Source organism: Drosophila subpulchrella, chromosome X (assembly GCF_014743375.2).
Source record: "Drosophila subpulchrella strain 33 F10 #4 breed RU33 chromosome X, RU_Dsub_v1.1 Primary Assembly, whole genome shotgun sequence".
Lineage (NCBI taxonomy): Eukaryota > Metazoa > Arthropoda > Insecta > Diptera > Drosophilidae > Drosophila > Drosophila subpulchrella.
Genome location: NC_050613.1, coordinates 9,809,120 through 9,827,446, shown reverse-complemented (window position 1 = coordinate 9,827,446; position 18,327 = coordinate 9,809,120). Strand labels below are relative to the sequence as shown.

At 43.2% G+C, this 18,327-nt stretch overlaps 6 protein-coding genes across 8 annotated transcripts in view; 1 reads left to right on the top strand and 5 right to left on the bottom strand.

Moving 5' to 3' along the window:
* LOC119558236 (flotillin-2) overlaps positions 1-18,327 on the top strand; it is a 104,360-nt gene that overhangs the window by 74,056 nt on the left and 11,977 nt on the right. The gene's annotated exons all lie outside the window — the stretch shown is intronic.
* LOC119558228 (glucose dehydrogenase [FAD, quinone]) lies at positions 486-3,313 on the bottom strand. The gene is made up of 2 exons (XM_037871547.1): positions 2,926-3,313; positions 486-2,443 (listed from the first exon to the last, which is right to left on the bottom strand). The coding sequence occupies exons 1-2, from the start codon at positions 3,250-3,252 to the stop codon at positions 830-832; spliced, it is 1,941 nt and encodes a 646-aa protein (XP_037727475.1). The 5' UTR covers positions 3,253-3,313; the 3' UTR covers positions 486-829.
* On the bottom strand, positions 3,709-5,740 carry LOC119558241. The gene is made up of 2 exons (XM_037871565.1): positions 5,501-5,740; positions 3,709-4,706 (listed from the first exon to the last, which is right to left on the bottom strand). Exons 1-2 carry the CDS (start codon positions 5,694-5,696, stop codon positions 4,591-4,593), a joined length of 312 nt encoding a protein of 103 aa, XP_037727493.1. The 5' UTR covers positions 5,697-5,740; the 3' UTR covers positions 3,709-4,590.
* On the bottom strand, positions 6,533-9,130 carry LOC119558237 (glucose dehydrogenase [FAD, quinone]). The gene is made up of 2 exons (XM_037871560.1): positions 8,502-9,130; positions 6,533-8,447 (listed from the first exon to the last, which is right to left on the bottom strand). Exons 1-2 carry the CDS (start codon positions 9,119-9,121, stop codon positions 7,166-7,168), a joined length of 1,902 nt encoding a protein of 633 aa, XP_037727488.1. The 5' UTR covers positions 9,122-9,130; the 3' UTR covers positions 6,533-7,165.
* Positions 10,085-12,087, bottom strand: LOC119558227 (glucose dehydrogenase [FAD, quinone]). Its single transcript, XM_037871545.1, has one exon. The coding sequence runs from the start codon at positions 12,084-12,086 to the stop codon at positions 10,122-10,124; it is 1,965 nt and encodes a 654-aa protein (XP_037727473.1). The 5' UTR covers position 12,087; the 3' UTR covers positions 10,085-10,121.
* Positions 12,717-17,607, bottom strand: LOC119558229 (glucose dehydrogenase [FAD, quinone]). The gene is made up of 3 exons (XM_037871548.1): positions 17,433-17,607; positions 15,085-15,578; positions 12,717-14,752 (listed from the first exon to the last, which is right to left on the bottom strand). The coding sequence occupies exons 2-3, from the start codon at positions 15,464-15,466 to the stop codon at positions 13,254-13,256; spliced, it is 1,881 nt and encodes a 626-aa protein (XP_037727476.1). The 5' UTR covers positions 15,467-15,578; positions 17,433-17,607; the 3' UTR covers positions 12,717-13,253.

Sequence of the window (18,327 nt, the reverse complement as noted above, 5' to 3'; positions counted from 1 at the left end):
GAGAAACGAGAATCGAGAGTAGAGAATGGAGAATCTAGAATCTAGAATCTAGAATCTAGAATCTAGAATCTAGAGAGTAGAGTCTCCCGCGGTTTGCACTCGCTTATCTTTATGCTCGAGTGGAGGATCGATGGTGTCCGTGTTTTTGGGTGTTTTGCCTGTTTTGGGGGCCCAGCTGATAAGCACAGGTTAACATTGTTGAGGTATCGCCTCTCCGTTGGTAAAAACCAGTTGAGTCGGTTTGTGGGTCAAGTTTGTGCGGAGATATGCTAAACATCTTAATTATGGCAAACGAATAGGAATCAATTTTTAATGGAACTGCAAAAAATCTTCATTAGAACCCAATATTCTGTGTTCTAAATTTTTTTTCGAGGCTTTGTATATATATATTATATATATATATTTTTAAATCCTTTCTTTATAGTCTCAAAACCACCTAAATATTCCACACCTAAACCTTGTCGCACAGGAATGTTATACAAATATTTAACAATCAAAATGGCATTCAATATTTTATTTAATAAAACAACCTCATGCATTAAAATATGTGTGTTACCTAGTAACTAATATTTAACAAGTGTGGCTTATGAATAACAAAAAAAAAATCGAATGCATAAATATGTACATTGTACAATTATAATATCTGCTTAACAGTTTTGGAAAAAGGAAGTACCTTTATAAAGCGAAGTGAAAGGTGCAACAGTTCACATCGTTTAATTTACCTAATTGTGTTGTCCGTGAATCGATTTCCACCTAATGTACTGCAGTTTGATATCGACAACTTGTTGACAATGTGCCAGTTGATGATTCCCTGTTCGGAATCATCAAACTAGAAGTCATCCGCATGCATGTGCGGCACCCATTTACCCCCATCGGCGCCAGCCACACTGTCCAGGTTATCCTCCCGGATGAAGTGGGCAGCTCTTTCTCCGATCATCACCGTGGCCGCATTGGTGTTGGCACTCACAACGGCTGGCATAATGCTGGCATCGGCCACTCTCAGGTTTTCCGTGCCATGGACCCGCAGACGGGGACTCACACAGGCCTCGGGATCGGTGGAGGGACCCATTTTCACGGTGCCCGACTGATGGTAACAGGTGATGGTGAAGTACCGGGCATAGCATCGCCAGTACTCCTCACTGCGGTAGTCCCCCAGTTGGTCACACTCCTCAATGGGAATCCTGGCCAGCTCAGCCCGGTGATCCCGCAGGGCTTTGGTCTGCTCCAGGGATTCAATATACCGAATTCCCCTCATCAAGGTGGCCACATCCTCCGGTTCCGTCAGGTAGTTACTGGTTAGGATGGGCGGTTCCTTGGGATCTGTGCTCTTCAGGTGCAATTCACCCCTGGCCGCGGGATGGGACAGTAGAACGAAGACACAAAGTAGATGGGAGTCCCTGAGGTATACCTGCAACGTCTCTATATACGAATCTTGGAAGTACAAACCCTTGGTGAAGAGTTCCAGCGAGGCATGGTTGCCTCTCTGGAAGAACAGGTGGTGATTCTCCGTATCCGGATATACACTGTCACTACTCTTATTTGTGTTAATGAAAGCCACCAAGGAGGCTGTGCTGTGTGTGGCCAAGGGTCCTCGGCGATGGATGAGGTACTCATAGATACCATCGAGCTTATCCTTTTCGGTAATGGTCTCAGCCTGACCTTCGTCCAGTCTTAAGAAGAGGGGCACAATAACATGATCCTGGAGATTGCGTCCCACTCCTGGTAGATCTATATTTACGGGTATATTCAAATCCTCCAATTGCTGACTGGGACCAATACCGGAACGTAGGAGAAGAGCTGGCGAATCGATGGCACCTGCAGAGAGTACGACTTCCTTGGTGACCTTCACTTGGTGGCTAACACCAGCCCTTTCGAAATTAACCGAGGTTACCACATTCCCATCAAAATTCAACTTGGTGACCGTGGCCTTTTTGACCACATGGAGGTTGGGTCGAGTTTTGGCCACTGCACCCAAGTAACCCTTGGCCGTGCTCATCCTTTGACCTTGTCTCACGGTTCCAGGGACATGGGCATAGCCCGTTTCACTGCCCTCCTCGAATCTCTCGACATACGGCACACCCAGCTCCTGAGCTCCGTCGATAATTAGTTGGTGTATCGAGTCGTCCTGTCGTTCGAAGGGACTCAGGGTCACATAGCCCTTGGGATGGGTGGCATTTCCTTGCGGGGTCACAGAGTGTTCGAAATAGGGCAGCACCTCATCGTAACTCCAGCCCTGGTTTCCCATCGCCGACCAGCCATCAAAGTCCTTGCGATTACCGCGAACATACAGCATGGCATTAGCTGCTCCAGATCCTCCCAACATCCTGCCTCGCGGCCAATAGCAGCGACCATCTTTCATTCCCTGACAAGCCTCATCGCTGGGTTCTGTGAAATAGTTCCAGGTAAACTCCGTGTGCTGTAGACCAAAAAATAGCGCTGGTAACTGCAAGGTAAAGAAACGATATAGATTAGTTTACTAGTGTTATATTAATGTGAAATAAGAGAGATTAAAGGATGCTTGAGACAAAATGAAGTCTAAGCATGCATCTAAAATATAATAGGGAGTTCTGGTAAAAATTTTGAATGTTGTAGCCTTTCAGTTTTGGAATCTGCATTGATCCTTGAGTTTTTAGCGAGAGTTTTATATACCTAGTATTAGTTTATAACCTCTTTGTATTCACTATTATCGCATAGCTTGGTTAGGAACGTGTATACTTCAGTATCTCATCGTTTTGTTAACAAACTGTTAAAATGTTAGCTATAAAAGCTTTAACCGTAGACAGCAAAAGTGTTAATTTAGATAGTACTTTAACTGAAAATCAAGCTTATCTACAAGTTATGAAAGCAGTTAATGATCTCATGGCAATTGACAATAAAAATATTCCTTTAGTGGGTGCCTTAGTCGTATTAAAAATATGGACTCACCTCGGATTCGACGGGTGGATCTCCGCCCGCCTCGAGGACGAGAACTTTCCACTCGGGATTCTCGCTGAGCCGACTGGCCACCACGGAACCCGCGGATCCTGCTCCAATGACCACAAAGTCATAGGGTGTACTCAAATCGCCACTGTAGTCCACCGGCCATTGGCTGGCGGGTGTAATGAGGCACTGGGCTGATAGAAGAGATTGCAGGAGGACCGTCACCATTCCGCTAAACAATCCAATGGCAGTTGCAGAACCAGCGGCTCCACATTGATTCTGGCCAATGGCCAGTGCCTCAAAGTTGAGATTGTGGAAGCCGTCTTGCGACATCGTGTTTTGGCACTCGATTGGACCCGATTCTATCTGTATCTGAGGCGCAGTCGCTACAGGAGATTCGCTTTTATAGCCAGTCGCCTGATAAGCGGGTACAGTGCATCCTCCCCCTGCGGCAACCAGCCATCCGCCGAGGTCGTTGACTCAGTTAGCGGAGAAGCGCGTGGAAATGTGTCACAAATGCACGCTGAAAAAATACATTAAACGGTGATCGATTAAATTCTATATTAAACACTTTTGGGAACAGAATAAGATAACTGGTTTATCATAACAAAATATTCACGCTTTTTTGAAGATTATCTTGATAATCCTTGATATTATTTTGACGTTATTAAATATCATATTGATATTCAATTAAATCAAAATGATATTTTGGTTTTATAACGTTAAATCATATAATGGAAAATAAATTTAATGGTTGATCTCAAAAAAAGAGTGGCGTTTCAACATTTTCTTAGTTTTATGTATATTTTTTTTGTGTGTGTCGGCATCGTCATCATGAGAAGCAAAATCGCAATTGAACTCAGTTCGAGTGACGGATCCAGTTCTAAAAGAGGGGTAGCCTCAACTTCATCTCAGTTGCAAGCGACGTTGAACTACATTCTTCCAATTACTTTATATTGTTCCCGATCACAATCTCATTCAGGATGAAATAAGCAAGTTTTTATTCAATAAAATATGAATGTTTCGTTCATTATTGTTGCGACATACTTTGACAATCAATTTATCCTTAATTTGTTTATAATTAATAATAAGAATTTTAATAGCTTACAAGTTACAAACTTCAATAACCGATAATCAAACATTTTTGTTGTTATTTCTGGTTAGGGTTTTAAAATTTTTCAAATTCAGGTCTAGACGGTCAAATCTGGAATAAAATTAAAGCTGTTTTTAAAATACTTTCCATTTGTACTTTACTGTACTCGAGTCCTACCTCGCTCTTTATTTTTTTACATTTTATCAGCCATTCAAAAAGCTCAAATCAAGTTAGATTAAAAAAGAGAAAAATATAGAATGGAGAGAGCCACAAAAAAAGATCCAGATAACAAAAATAGCTTTTGAGGCTGAGTCCCCCAGATTGCACATTTTTATCGCTTCAAAAAGTCATAACCAGATAAAACAAGTATCATAAAGTCATTTATAGCACTTAGCTCAACACAAACACACATAAAGACAACAAACAAAAACAAAACAAGCTTACAAACAAAAAAAAAATAAACGCAAAAAAAAAATAGCTTAACAAAGTAATTAAAAGTGGTGCTTAAAAAGGCGCTTAAAAATTAGAGATAATTATTTTTGGGGTGGGCAAGAATCCAGGTTAGCGCCACCTGGCGGTCAGAGCCCGCTGTTCATGGCCGTGCGAATAAATTGAACGGGGGCAGGGGGCACGGCATTCGCAGCTGCCGCAATCAGACTGCCAACAGGCGCCAAGTTTAAGCCAGCGCTTAGATCTGTAAGAATAAATTTCAAGTCACCAAGGTATCTACATATATGCTTAAAAATATATTACAATTAAAAAATTCCTTATTTTGTTTAAAAAGTATGGATAAAACTGAGTCTATCCTTGAAGGATCAACATAACATTCCTATGCCCTTGCAGAGGGTGATTTCAGCCAGAAGTTACCAACGCTGTTAAGGAGACGTTTCCGACCCCATAAAGTATACATGTTCTTGATCAGCATTACTAGACGTACCAATCTGTCCATCCGTCTGTCCGTTTCTTATTTCTAATGCAGGTAGTATATAAGTCAGAACGAGCCGGATTGGACAACTATATCCTATAGCTCCCATAAGAATGATCAAAAGAAATTTGTTTAAAAATGTAAAAAAATTATAACTTCAATGTTTTTTGACATATTAACTTCTACCCTTGGGGATATCATTCTTTTAATATTTCAGAATTTCGAATAAAATTTGAAACAAAACGGACGACTATCATATAGCTGCGCTAGAAACGATCAGATATATAATGTCAAAATAATACATAGAGCGTTATATTTCATTTTCGGTAAACACACGGTAGTAAATTGAACTGTAACATTATTTTAAAATTTATAGATTTCTCAAAATCGGAAAGCTCTGATTTCTGTAAATTTTAATCAATTTTAGTTTTTCTGAGAGGCCAATCTCGTGTAAGTTATTCTGATATGTATTTCAAAGGAAATGTCCTGGGAGCCTAATAGCTTCCTATATGATTTAGTGTTTCAAGTGGTACGATATGGGTTATAATATTATTAACACCTACCCGAAGGATCGTTAATGGGCAAGGGATTGGCAGCATTTCCGGTTCCGGTAACTACTCCTGTCCCTGTTCCTGTTCCGGAACCCGTTCCCGTTATCAAGTCCTCGGCCAGCAGAAACTGCTGCGGATGGGCCAGGCTGGGGCCCAGGAGCAGCATCGCCATCAGAATCCACTTGAGGGGCAGCTCCGGGAGCGTCATCTTGCGATCAGTGGCGGACGTGGACTGACCCGCTCGCTGGCCGCGCACTCGCATGAAAAGTCTCGAAAACCTTTTCCGATTCGCGGCCCAAAGCAAAGCCATGGCCCACTGAGGTACCCAAACTGGTAAAACTCGTAAGCTCGCGCTGCCATTTGCCATTTAAGTTCAGTGGCCGCTCATAAATTACGGGCAGAAAACGATTGAGAACAATGCCTCCATATGATTGATAAAACTCGGAGATACTCCTTAAAATACCACGTGCAATACTTACTACTATTCAACACTTTAAATTGAATATTATTAAATATTATTTAGATCGCTCCACTCCACAAAGCTGCCCAATTTGCCTTACACACTCCCCAATTGATATGGATCACATCCTTAATTCATGCCCCGCCATAGCCCATACAAAACTAAATATCCTCAATAACATTAACGCCATACAGTACCTTAGGAACCCATCAATAGAAAACATCAAAAAAATAATAACATATTTAAAAGAAATAAAATTATATCATAGCATATAAAAGCTTCTCACATCCCTCAAATTAAAAATATAGGTAAACCTAAATGTTAAAAAAAAAAAAAATATATATAAAAATTGTTAAATTAAGTAAATAAATAAATTGTTAAATTAAGTAAATAAATTCGTAGTCGAAGGCCTCGTAGCTAGCACTACATTCCCTATGTTAGTATTAGTTTTGTAAACTTTACTATCATCTTAAATAAATAAATAAATTGAAGATATTTCAATATACAAAGAAAATAATACTTTTTTATTTGCCACATTAAAAACACATGTTTTATTGGGTACATCAATCAAAAATTGTTTTCGAACTGTTATGAATTTTTAAAATTATTATATCTATGTCGCAAACAGCCCCCAGACTAATATACTCTCATAGTAAACCGAATAGTTAAACAATCGCTACAAATAATCACTACAAAATTGCAAAAGTTCAGAGCGCTGGGAAATGTTATTTCAATTGATCGCAGTTGTAAAGAGAAAAAAGCATAAATGAAAAATTCAATGAATTGATTTGAAAATGGGAAACTCACTGCACCAAGAGTCAAATGAATGCCAAGATCATTACCAAAGCAAATTAGCTGACCTGGGGAATGCCAACAATGGATGGTTCTCCATTATATGGTTGGTTCCAATTGATATATGGATTGCTAATCACAGTGGCTGACTTCGTTGACTCCCAGGCAAATACCCAATGCCATATGTGTCCCATTATAAAGGCATGCATTTAATTTACTATTACCACTCGAAGGGCTTATCTAGGTTGCAAGATCGTATTCTTTTCATTTCCATAAATATCTTCCCACGAAATGTTTATTTATAAAGGTTCTCCTCTTGTTGCGTGATACAGTAAATTAAAGAAATTTTAAATTCCACTGTGATTGTATGTTGTAAATTATTTAATTTTGTAAGCGATATAAAAAAAGATGTGATATTATAGAACCTAACTCCAACCGCCATCTCTATAGTGCTGCCAATCCTCCTTAATTATGTCCGCCCCTCTTTCCGCGAGCATAAAAGTGGGAGCATTGGTATTTCCCGTGGGAATAGTGGGCATAATGCTGGCATCGATGACCCGCAGACCCCGCATTCCCCGAACTCTTAATCGGGGATCCACCACTCCGCCGGGATCCGAAGCGGGCGCCATCTTGCAGGTGCCCACTGGGTGGTAGATCGTCTGGGAGTAGAACCTAGCCAGGCACTCCCAGAAGGCGTCGCTGAGGTACTCCACCTCGGGACAATTGCGCCACTCGTAGATGTTCATGGTGGCGTTCAGGGATTGCATCACCGGCGTTTGGGTTAGGCGATGGGCCATCTTCAGGCCCTCCACCATCACGGCCATGTCGAGGGGATCGTCGTAGTAGTTGGCATGAATCAGCGGATGGATTTTGGGATCCGCCGAGCGTATCTGCAGATATCCCCTGGAGCGTGGACGCATCAGCAGCGGAGCTATCACAAAGGAATCCTGATATAGCACTGGTTCAAAGGTCTCGGCATAGTTGTCCAGTGTGATGGCAGCTCCCCTGCGACCAATCATTCCACCATCGGCTCCATAGCTATAGCTACCCATGAACAGCTGGACATCTGGCCAATCCAACCGGGGATCCTGGTAGCGAGTACTGAAGAAGCCCATCACCTCACTCACGGGCATGGCGTAGAAGAAGCTATCGGCCCCATGGACGAAGTCCTTCACCGCCTGCTCATTCATCATCTCGGGGACAATGAACGACAGATGTCGGTTCTGACCACTGTTGAAGGTGTAGATGGCTCCCGAGGTGGATACGTGATCCTGGAGATTGCCACCCACTCCGGGTAGATGTTGCAGCACCGGGATGCCCAGTGGCTCCAGTTGCTCCCTGGGACCCACGCCACTGACCATCAGAAGTTGCGGACTAGCCAGGGAGCCGGCGGATAGGATCACCTCCCTTTTGGCACTGACCGAATACTTGAGAAGACCGTATTCGAAGAGCACTCCCACGGCTCGATGGGATTGCGGATCGATCAGGATGCGTTCCACGAAGGCCTTCAGGACTATATCCAAGTTGGGACGCTGCCAACTGCGACGAAGGTAACCCTTGTTGGCACTGCAACGCAGTCCATTCCTCAAAGTTCCATGGGGTGGGGCAAATCCCGTCTGAGAACGACCATTGAAGTCTCCATCCGGGTTGACCATGCCCATCTCATGGGCGGCCGTCATGAAAACATTCAAAAGTGGCGAGGGAAACCTAGGAAAATGGGTTTACTAAATATATTAACAGTAATATGTATTTTGAACCCACCTATATCTTTCCACGGTGATGGGTCCACCGTGACCATGGTAGGGATTCTGCTCGAAGCCCGGAACCCGTATGTCCTCTGCCTTGCGGAAATAGTGCAGAATGTTATCATAATTCCAGCCAGGATTTCCCAGTTCCGACCAGTGATCATAGTCCCGCCTATTTCCGCGGATATACATCATGGCATTGATGGAGCTGCAGCCCCCAAGAACCTTACCCCTGGGCCAGAAGCAACGTTTATCCTCCATGGCCAAACAGTATCGATCCGAGGGTTCCGTGGAGTACTTCCAATCCCAAGGGCTGCGCTGGAATACCGGATATAACTGCGGCAAATCCATTAGCAGGGGCTCATCCCCGCCAGCCTCCAAGAGCAAAACACTCCATTCCGGATTCTCCGAGAGTCTTGAGGCCAAAACACAACCCGCCGTACCACCGCCAATCACGATAAAATCGTAGGAACTCCGTAGATCTCCGATATTTATCGAGCGAACGCGATGCGGCTCGTCCACAATATCCGGTCTCTTGTCGATGATTCCCTTGTTCAGGAGCAGGATGACCATGGCCGAGGGGCCAAGGGTCAGCAGGAACCGCCACATCGCCACAAACGTGTTGATTACCGACATCGTAAAAATACAACTGACTGGGTTCCGATGTGCTGGGAACTATCTTACTACACTCCAATTCAACTTGCTGATCCAGCTAAAATCGAATTCGCTGACCCAAAAAAGCTACGGCTTCTGTGGGTGCATTGACCAATTGGCTTCTGCAATCCCAGCTGCTTTAAGAGCCAACACTGGGCTACAAAACGTACTAATATGTCAAACATTCTAAACTTAAGATCATTTGTTTGTTAATAAGAACAAAACGATATAAAACCCAAAGGGGTAAACCTATGGAGCGCTTTATTTTATAAAAATATTTATTTTTAATTAAGCAGTAACCGCCTAAGCTTTTTTTACTTAAACCGCCTTTACGTCTTTAAAAATTCTACATCAACGATTAGATAACGCCTTATGATACCCAGAATTCTTATATATAAATTATTTTGTATCTGGTCATATGTATAAAGCTTGCTTGAAGCTATTATCCAAGTAAAACCATAAACGAATGGTTTGATCAAAACAAATCAAAAAATAACAAAAATGATAACAAAATTCTGAGAAATTCGAAAGGCGCGTCAACAAAAATAAAGTTAAAAAAATGCATGTTCATATATTTTAGCAATTTTTTGTTAAACTATGCATTTACAAGTGGTTTAAGAGCTGTCTAGACATTAAACATTTCTTTCTTTATTAAAAAATAATACGATCGAGGTATATTCAGACTTGCAAGGCTTTTAAAGCTAAGTAATCTAGATCTGAAATCCAAACTCTCCAGCTCTTATACTTTCCGAGACCATGACCTCAGGGTCAAGAATATTTAAACGTAATGGGGTTGAAAACGCTCCCTTCTACTTGTTACATACTTTTCCCCGAATACAATATACCCTCTTACTCTACAAGGAAAGGGTATACAAATTATAGTTTATTTTAAGATTTAAATATAGTATAGTGACATATAGTATATTAGATATCAACTTTGGAAGTTGGGTTCTTAAAAATCTGGTATAGATTTTTTAAGAGATCAGCATTCCTGGACCACCTCATTGTCCACTTCCCGATCCTCCAGGATGAGTTGCGCTCCCTTCTCCCCGATCATCATGGCGGGTCCATTCGTATTACCTGCTGGTAACTCCGGCATAATGCTGGCATCCACAACGCGAAGACCCTTGACCCCATGAACCCTCAAGCGTTCGTCCACCACGCCTCCCTCCTCCTGGGAATCCGCTTCCTTCCTCGGAGCCATGCGACAGGTGCCCACGGAATGCCAGGCCCCCACATAGAAGTATCGTATATAGCACAGCCAGTACTCATCGGAATCGGGGGTTAATACATCGCATTCGGAGAGGGGCGGCAACCACAGACGCAGCCCACATCGACGAAAAGAACGGGTGTTGCTCAACTTTTGAATGTATCTCACATAGCGAAGTAGTGTCTGCTGATCCTCCAGAGCCTCGCCATAATGGTTTTCGATTTTTGCCTGGTCGGAGGAGCTTTTGCTCATTAGACTCACTCTTCCTCGTGATAAAGGTCTCATTAGGGATCCCATTATTTGCAGTAGATCCCATTTTTGCAAGATATCTTGCTGAGCCTGAACCAACTCTGGCCGAAATCCCAAGTAACCAAAGCTCCCAGTGCTGCCCTTTGGCAAAAGTGTGTGGGCCACCACATGGAGATCGGGCTGACCATGGCTGGAACTGGGTGAACTGGAGTTGATGTAGCCCATCATGTAGAAACCACTGGCCAAAGGACCCCTTTGATTATCCAGCAGATACTTTGTCACAGATACGGGAGCATAGGGGTTATCAGTAGGATCCCGAGTACTATTGACGGCACAATTGGAACCAAAGAGCAGGAACAACGGCAGCATTCCGTGATCTTGCAGATGTCGACCCACTGGCAGATCCTGATAGATGGGTATATCCCAACTTTGAAGCTCTTCCCGGGGACCGATGCCCGAGAGCAAGAGCAACTTGGCGGAGTTTAGGGTTCCAGCACTAAGGATCACTTCCCCCGTGGTTTTCGCGGTGTATTCCACACCATTTATGTTGTATATCACTCCAGTGGCCTGGTTTCCCTCTGAGTTTAGTAGCACTTTCTGAACTTGGGCTCCTCGTATTACCTTTAGATTCGGTCTTCTGTTCACTTGATCATTGGCCAAGTACAGGCGAGCACTGCTGGCTCTTCTTCCCTGGTTTATGGTCACAGGAACATGATGGGTGTAACCAAAGGTGGAACCCGCTATCAGGGGTTGTTTCATCCGGGGAACACCCAATTCGGATGAGCCGGAGTATATCAGGTTGGCCAACTTCAGGTTGATACTGCTCGCTTGAAGGTAGGAGAGATTAAGGCGTCGCTGCAGGCGGGAATACGTTCTCTGGACCTGTGGCCAATCCCAGCCAGATGCATTCCATTGCCTGAAGCTCTCCCTGCTGCCGGGTATGTAGATATTGCCATTGATGGCTCCTCCTCCGCCCATCATGCGTCCATGCCACCAGACGCAGCCACGATTGGCGGCCATTGCCTGGCAGCATTTCGGGTTGGGAACAGCTTCCTCGAGGAACATGTACCGCTCGTCCTGATGCAGTGCACCACTGAGGCTAAATATCTCGGACTCCAGCGGTGGCAATTGGCCCTCCTCCAGCAGGAGAACCTTCACCCGGCACAGCTCACTCAGGCGACTGGCCACTATGGAGCCAGCACTCCCGGCTCCCACAACTATGTAGTCATAGCTCTCGATCTGCAACCGATCCTCCGGAGGCTCGTGCTGCAGTGGCCAGGCGGTGCTGTTGGCCAGGGCGAGGCTGGATGCATTCAGGGCCATGGCCACCGATTGCATCAGGGATATGCCCAGGCCACTGCTGTCCACCGAAAACAACTGGGTCGCCGAGGATCCACTTGCTCCGAAAACCAGGAGCAGGAAGAGTCCGCCATGCAGCAGGGTTCCCGTCTCCGCTGTCCGCGGTTTGTGTACGCGCTGACCGCCCATCTTCAACCGACTAAAACCCTAATGAAATCGCCGACCCGGGCGGTACGAGTTTTTAGCCACAATTAAAAGAATGTCGCGCACGATAACCATATCAACGAAAATATACATTTACTCTGTCCGCTTTTATTTAATATTTCGGGCTGCTTTCTGTTTGCCAGTCATAAAAACCCGAAAGCAAACATTTATAATTTCAAGCCCATATATATTTATAGCTCTGTGCATGGGGAACCGGCCAACAGGTGGCGCATTAAAGAAACTTGACTAGTTAAGAGTTGTAGTATGAGAAAGCCCAGCTGTTCAGTTGGTTTAAAAATACATCTTAATTACCTTAACAAATATTATATTGTCAGGCCTTTATAAGGAAAACGCATTGAGAGCTTAACAATTGCAATAGCATATTGAATATCTTAATATAATCTTTAAAAAATCTTGTAGAAATGTTTGTTTTCCTTGTGGTATCAGCTTACTGATTATTGATATCACTTACTTATCTACAATGATCCAATTACTAAATTGTGCCTTTATCGATAGCGGCAACACTTAACAGACTAAAAATTGAAGTCACACCATAAAACCCAATTTCCTTACGAATTTAACCGATACCATTGATTGGCTGTGTTTTAATTGTTTATTGCGTTCACATAAAATTAAAATAAATACAAGGGGGGTGCTTATAAGATACTTCAAAAAAAAAGTGGGACGTTAAGAGTCCAATATAATTAATTTTGGATGGGTCAAACTGCTTGTCGTGCAGCTCTATTCCTAAGACATTTACACAACTCGAGGATAACTAACTAAACACTCACAAACATTCACACTCAGTCCAGACATTTAAACATTCACGATAGACAGACATATTCTCAGACACTCCATGGATAAAGCCATGTTTTTACGAACTGATTTCTCAATTGTAGAACTCTATACCTAGAACTAAGTTCACAGAACTCTAAAGAGATTTTAAAGCTTAAGTTTTTAGGAACATAAACTATGGTTTTGAATACTCTAGACGTTTCTGAGAAACTTTGTTGCAAGATATAAAGTAGGACAGCTCAAATAAACGTGCTCTACTTAATCCGAGCAAAGTCAAGCTCCAAGTTCGGTTCTTCAATCAGATAAGAAATCGCTCGTAAAAACAAAGTCTTTATCACTCTACGCAGAAAGAATCGCTCAGACGATGGTGTTCTTGATCCAGAACTCCTTGATCATGTCGCTGCCCTTCTCGGCGATCATGATCACCGGGGCATTCGTGTTGGCGGACACCAACTTGGGCATAATACTGGCATCGATGACGCGCAGTCCTCGGATCCCGTAGACCCTCAGTTTGGCGTCCACCACCGCGTCCTTGTCCCAGTAGGGGCCCATCTTGCAGGTGCCCACGGGATGGTAGATGGTGGACGTATACCTCCTGACCATGCACTCCCAGAAGGTATCCGTGAAGAGGGGAACTTGTTCGCATCCTGGCCACCGGATGCTCGAGATTCTGGACCCGAATCGCTGCATAGCTTTCGTTCGAGATAAGGCCACCGCTATCTTCACTCCCTCTATCAAAGTCTTCAGGTCGAAGTCATCCGTTAGATAGTTGGGAAAAATGTATGGGTAATCGAAGGGATTACCACTCCTCAGGCGAATATTTCCCACGCTGCGAGGTCTTAGCAACATGGGTATTATGCTCCAGGCATCTCGATTGTTAATGGGTTCGAAGACGGCGCGGTAGAAGGCCTCCGTTAGTCCATGAGCCTTCCGCAGTTGTGAGCCCCCATCGGAGTTCGTTGATCCCGAGACGAAATGGAACTCAATATCCGGCCAATCTAAGGAGCTGTTCGCATACTTGGTGTTCACATAGGCCAATCCCTCCACTCCGCCCAGGATGGTCAGAGGTCCTTGGCCAAAGACAGCGTACTGCAGAACAGTTGACATGGTGTGAAAGCGATTCTCCACTATGGACACGGGTTGGTTCACCAGAAAGGTCAGGCCCCCCAGTCCAATGTGATCCTGCAGGTTTTCGCCCACACTTAGTTCCTTAATGAGCGGTATCCTGTGTTTGGCCAACTCCTTTCGCGGTCCCACTCCACTCAGCATCAGCAATTGGGGACTATTGACAGATCCACCGGATAGAACCACCTCCTTGGTGGCCCGCACATGGTAGAGTTTTTGATCCTTGACGAACTCCACTCCAAATGCCAGTTTCGTCACCGGATCGATCATGATGCGAGTGACGTGCGAGTTCATGGAGATATGCAGATTGTTACGCAATCTGGCGGGTCTTAAGAAGGCCTTCGAGGTCGAGCACCGCGAGCCACGCCGTGTGGTTCCCTGGGCAATCATGAAGCCCGTCATCTTCTCTCCATTCAGATCCCGATTTTCGTAGCCCATCTCCACGCCCGCCTCCACGAAACTGGCCGCCAAAGGAGTATGATATGGTGCCTCTCCCACCGTCAGATATCCGCCGGTGGCATGATAAGGTGTATTGGCCAGATACTGATTGGTATTATCCTCCGATTTCTTGAAATAGTACAAGGCATCGCGATAGGACCAGCTGGGGTTGCCCATGGCCTCCCAATTATCGTAGTCGTGCTTGGATCCTCGAAGGTACAGCATGTAATTGAGGACTGAAGATCCGCCGAGCACTTTGCCCCTGGGCCAGTTGCAACGACCTCCTTGCATGGCTGGAAAAAAATGGTATAAGGGTTTTTTGTTATAAAGATTCTTCGGTTGGTAAAGTGACTATTTCTAATATGCTTTTAAAATGTATAAGTCTTTTATAAAAACCTCTGATCTTAAGCAATCATTTACAAAATATAATTTTCAAATTGGTGAGTTTGGCTTGGATAGTTTATAGATCTGATAAAAGTAAAAGAGATATATGTTGTAAATGATTGCTAAAGATCAGAGGTTTTTATAAAAGACTGTTACATTTTAAAGGCATATTAGATATTATTTATAATATACCAGATATACTCCAAGTTATAAGCTAATTCAAGAGATCCCATTTACCCACCCAAACACGAAGTGCCCGACGGTTCCGTCTTGTACTGCCAGTCGATCTTGGAGAGCTGCAGATAGCCCGCCATCAGGGGTACGTCCGTGAGTTCCGTTTCATCGCCGCCGGCCTCCAGGAGGAGTACGTTCCAGTTCTCCACCTCCGTCAGTCTGTTGGCCACCACCGCCCCCGCCGATCCGGCTCCTATGACTATGAAGTCGTAGTGGTCGAGGATGTCGTCGCCGCCCACATCACTTGGCTTGGACTCCGGATCGATGATCTCCTCGTACTGGAAGTAGGCCACCGCGGCCATCAGCATCGGGATGAACCAGCTATTGCTGGTGGCCGCCGTCACAGCTCCTCCGATGGCCGAGGCGGCTCCAACGATCGCCGAGCTCATTTTCTGGGTCGGGATCGAATGGGGTGGTGTCTGCTATATGGGCCTTATATATAAGGTGTATATATATAAATATAGGTCGCTGATCGCTTGACCAATTTTAGATGGGACGTGGCTGTAATGATAATCAAATTTCGTACTTGTAGGGGAAAGAAGTGGCTTTCAGGGAATATAGAAAGACAGAGAGAAGTGGACATGACATGAAAAGTGACATGGGCATTTCGTATGTAATCGGGTTATAGGGTGCGATTTTCATACTCAATATTTCCATCACGATCGTATCGCTTCGATCGCGGCGATTTCGTAACTTGCATTTGTTATGCATACATTTGGCTGCGTCTCCACCTTGGATTCCCTCAACTCTGTGAAGTATTACGACCCAAGATGATCGTGATCGATAAATCTAGGAGCTAATGATTGATGCAATCAAATCATCCTCATTTCTCTGGGCCATAAAATGTTCTCTGGGCCAGCGGTTCGGAGAATTGCGGATAGTAAAGCAGATACTACTAAGGGCAGATACAATTACTGAAATTTTTGTTTAATTTCTATAATATATTTGATTTGATTAGACTTGTTTTGAAAAATGTTATTACATTAAATTTTCACTTTTAATAGGTAAATCCACTTTCCTTGTAAGCTAGATACATATATTAATGACTATCCATTCGTCTAATATTATAGTACCTCCCTAATTAAATTTAATTTGGCTGTCGAACCCGTTGTAAAACATTTTTTCCAACGATTTTTTATCTGCTTTTCATAAATCTTTCGCGTCACGTGCTGCACCCAGTGTTTTGGAATGTAAAATAGGTATATATGGATGGCTTTGGAGCGGGGAAGTGTGATGCGGCATCTTTGGTTGAGGGGCCTCCCGCATAAAAGTGAAATCTCCCAGTCTATTATAAAACTTTACTGGGCAGCCAAAAAAAAAAAAAATAAATAAATAATACTGGAAAAAGCCGCAGCTAGCAACTTTTCACTCCCGGTCGAACGACATGCAACAATTGTGATGCACACTCACATGGTCCCCAACACATTCACTCACACGTACTCCTCTCACTTGCAACCAGTTTGCGTGGAAACAGTGCAACTTCTTTATCACGAACTCAGCTAAGTTAACAAAAAGGTTTTTAAGCCATACAAATTCATTTAAGATGTTCCTAAATTTTATTTGGATTAGGGAACTATTTGTTAAGGCAACATTTTTTAGAAAACGGAAACATTGCCTTACATTCTTTAATATTATTAAATAATAAAATATAAATATTATTATTATAACATGTTTCAGATCTTTTGGTTCCAAATATGAAACCATTTTCAAAGAAATATGGTGAAATATTCGAAATATTTGTGAAATATGAAACCAATAAGATGGGGAAAAATCTAAGAGTATCATCAGATATTAAATAAATAATTTTTCTATCTATTGATAAACTTGGTTTCCTTAAAAAGCGGACAACTGTATTTTTTTGTTCGATCTTAAGAGTGGAAGAAGCTATGTGAAAAAGAGAAAAACACTTCCTCTTGCCAATCTTTTGCATAATAAAACGTCTAGTAACCATTTGAGGCTGTTACAGATGTTGTTTTTTTTTAGTCATTGGCAATTACAAAACTTGTTGTTGTTCCTGCTGTGGGTTGTTGTTGTTGCAAACAGGTTGTAAGAGTTGAATGTGCCCACAGATCAAGTTCAAGGTATTAAAAAAAACCTCTACACCGAAAAAAAAACTTAAAGTGCAACATGAAAATGGTCTGCTAAACGGTTTTCAAAGAAAAATGCATAACACTTAAAAGGCAGCATGAATCACTTTCGTTGAGAAAGCTTCTGCGTAGGCGTTGGAGAATTTTGGTGCGTATTCTTTTTCGAAGCCCCGATTCTTCTTGTTTGACTTTGATTTCTTTTTTTTTTTTTTTTTTACGATTTTTGCGCTTGGCACACTTTTTTTTGCTCTCTTCTCTCTTTACTCACTTGTATAAACGAAATAACACTTCTCGAATTCCTTAGCGCGATTTGTTTGTTTTTATTTTTGTGCACACTTTCTTTCTTTCTTTTATTTCTCTTTCTTTCGCTTTGCGCATGCGTGCACGCTTTTCGAGCGATTTGCGTTCAATTCCCTTGGCGGAGCTTCAAAAAACTACCTCACGCTTTGAGGTTCGCTTGGTGACTGAAGAAAGAAATGCCGAAGAAACCGCTAAAGACGGTAGCGCTTCTCCTCCGCTCTCTATCAAACTCCCATTCTCTTTCCTCAACTCTCTTTTCGGCTCTTCGGAGAGCGCAGAATTGGGCCCTTTTGGCCAGCTTGACCGTTAGCTTTGCCCACCGTAAATGGACAATGGGACAATGACAATGACAATTACTTCCTGTATGGCTCTATATACACCACATGGTACCATGCTATACCATATGGACTCTTCGATTTTTGGACTTTGTGACGTGTTAGCCGGCACGTAGCCATTACCTATACTAGTAAACACTCGGTTCGGCGAAATGCTTTCACTCTTACTATTTGGTTAACTGACCACCGGGGCCAAAAGCTCCTCGATCTTCAGAGGTGCCGGACTCGCTGACAACACCTTTAATGGGTCACTAGTCCGCCATCGAAGAAGCTTTAGCGGGGGGACTATTAAAACGGTTTTTATAAGACCTATGAACCTTTATAAAAGGGAAATGGAGAGCCAAGATATATAAAAGCTAACAACTTATCTTATAGAAAGGTTGGTTATAGCATCATTATTGCATAACATGATGATGATATTTCATGTTATGTAATATACTATGAACTGAGACAAAAGAATTAAAAAAGGATGGATAGCATGCCTACAGCTAGACATGTTCTTTCTACCAATGTAACTTAAGGAATAAT

Excerpts from the sequence above, each read along its gene's own strand:
- LOC119558228 (XM_037871547.1), bottom strand. The coding sequence starts at position 3,252 with ATGTCGCAAGACGGCTTCCACAATCTCAACTTTGAGGCACTGGCCATT. Across the intron at positions 2,444-2,925 it reads ATCCACCCGTCGAATCCGAG|TTACCAGCGCTATTTTTTGG; the intron begins GTGAGTCCATAT and ends TTTACCTTGCAG.
- LOC119558241 (XM_037871565.1), bottom strand. The coding sequence starts at position 5,696 with ATGACGCTCCCGGAGCTGCCCCTCAAGTGGATTCTGATGGCGATGCTG. Across the intron at positions 4,707-5,500 it reads GCCCATTAACGATCCTTCGG|ATCTAAGCGCTGGCTTAAAC; the intron begins GTAGGTGTTAAT and ends TTATTCTTACAG.
- LOC119558237 (XM_037871560.1), bottom strand. The coding sequence starts at position 9,121 with ATGTCGGTAATCAACACGTTTGTGGCGATGTGGCGGTTCCTGCTGACC. Across the intron at positions 8,448-8,501 it reads ATCACCGTGGAAAGATATAG|GTTTCCCTCGCCACTTTTGA; the intron begins GTGGGTTCAAAA and ends CCATTTTCCTAG.
- LOC119558227 (XM_037871545.1), bottom strand. The coding sequence starts at position 12,086 with ATGGGCGGTCAGCGCGTACACAAACCGCGGACAGCGGAGACGGGAACC.
- LOC119558229 (XM_037871548.1), bottom strand. The coding sequence starts at position 15,466 with ATGAGCTCGGCGATCGTTGGAGCCGCCTCGGCCATCGGAGGAGCTGTG. Across the intron at positions 14,753-15,084 it reads GTCGGGCACTTCGTGTTTGG|CCATGCAAGGAGGTCGTTGC; the intron begins GTGGGTAAATGG and ends ATTTTTTTCCAG.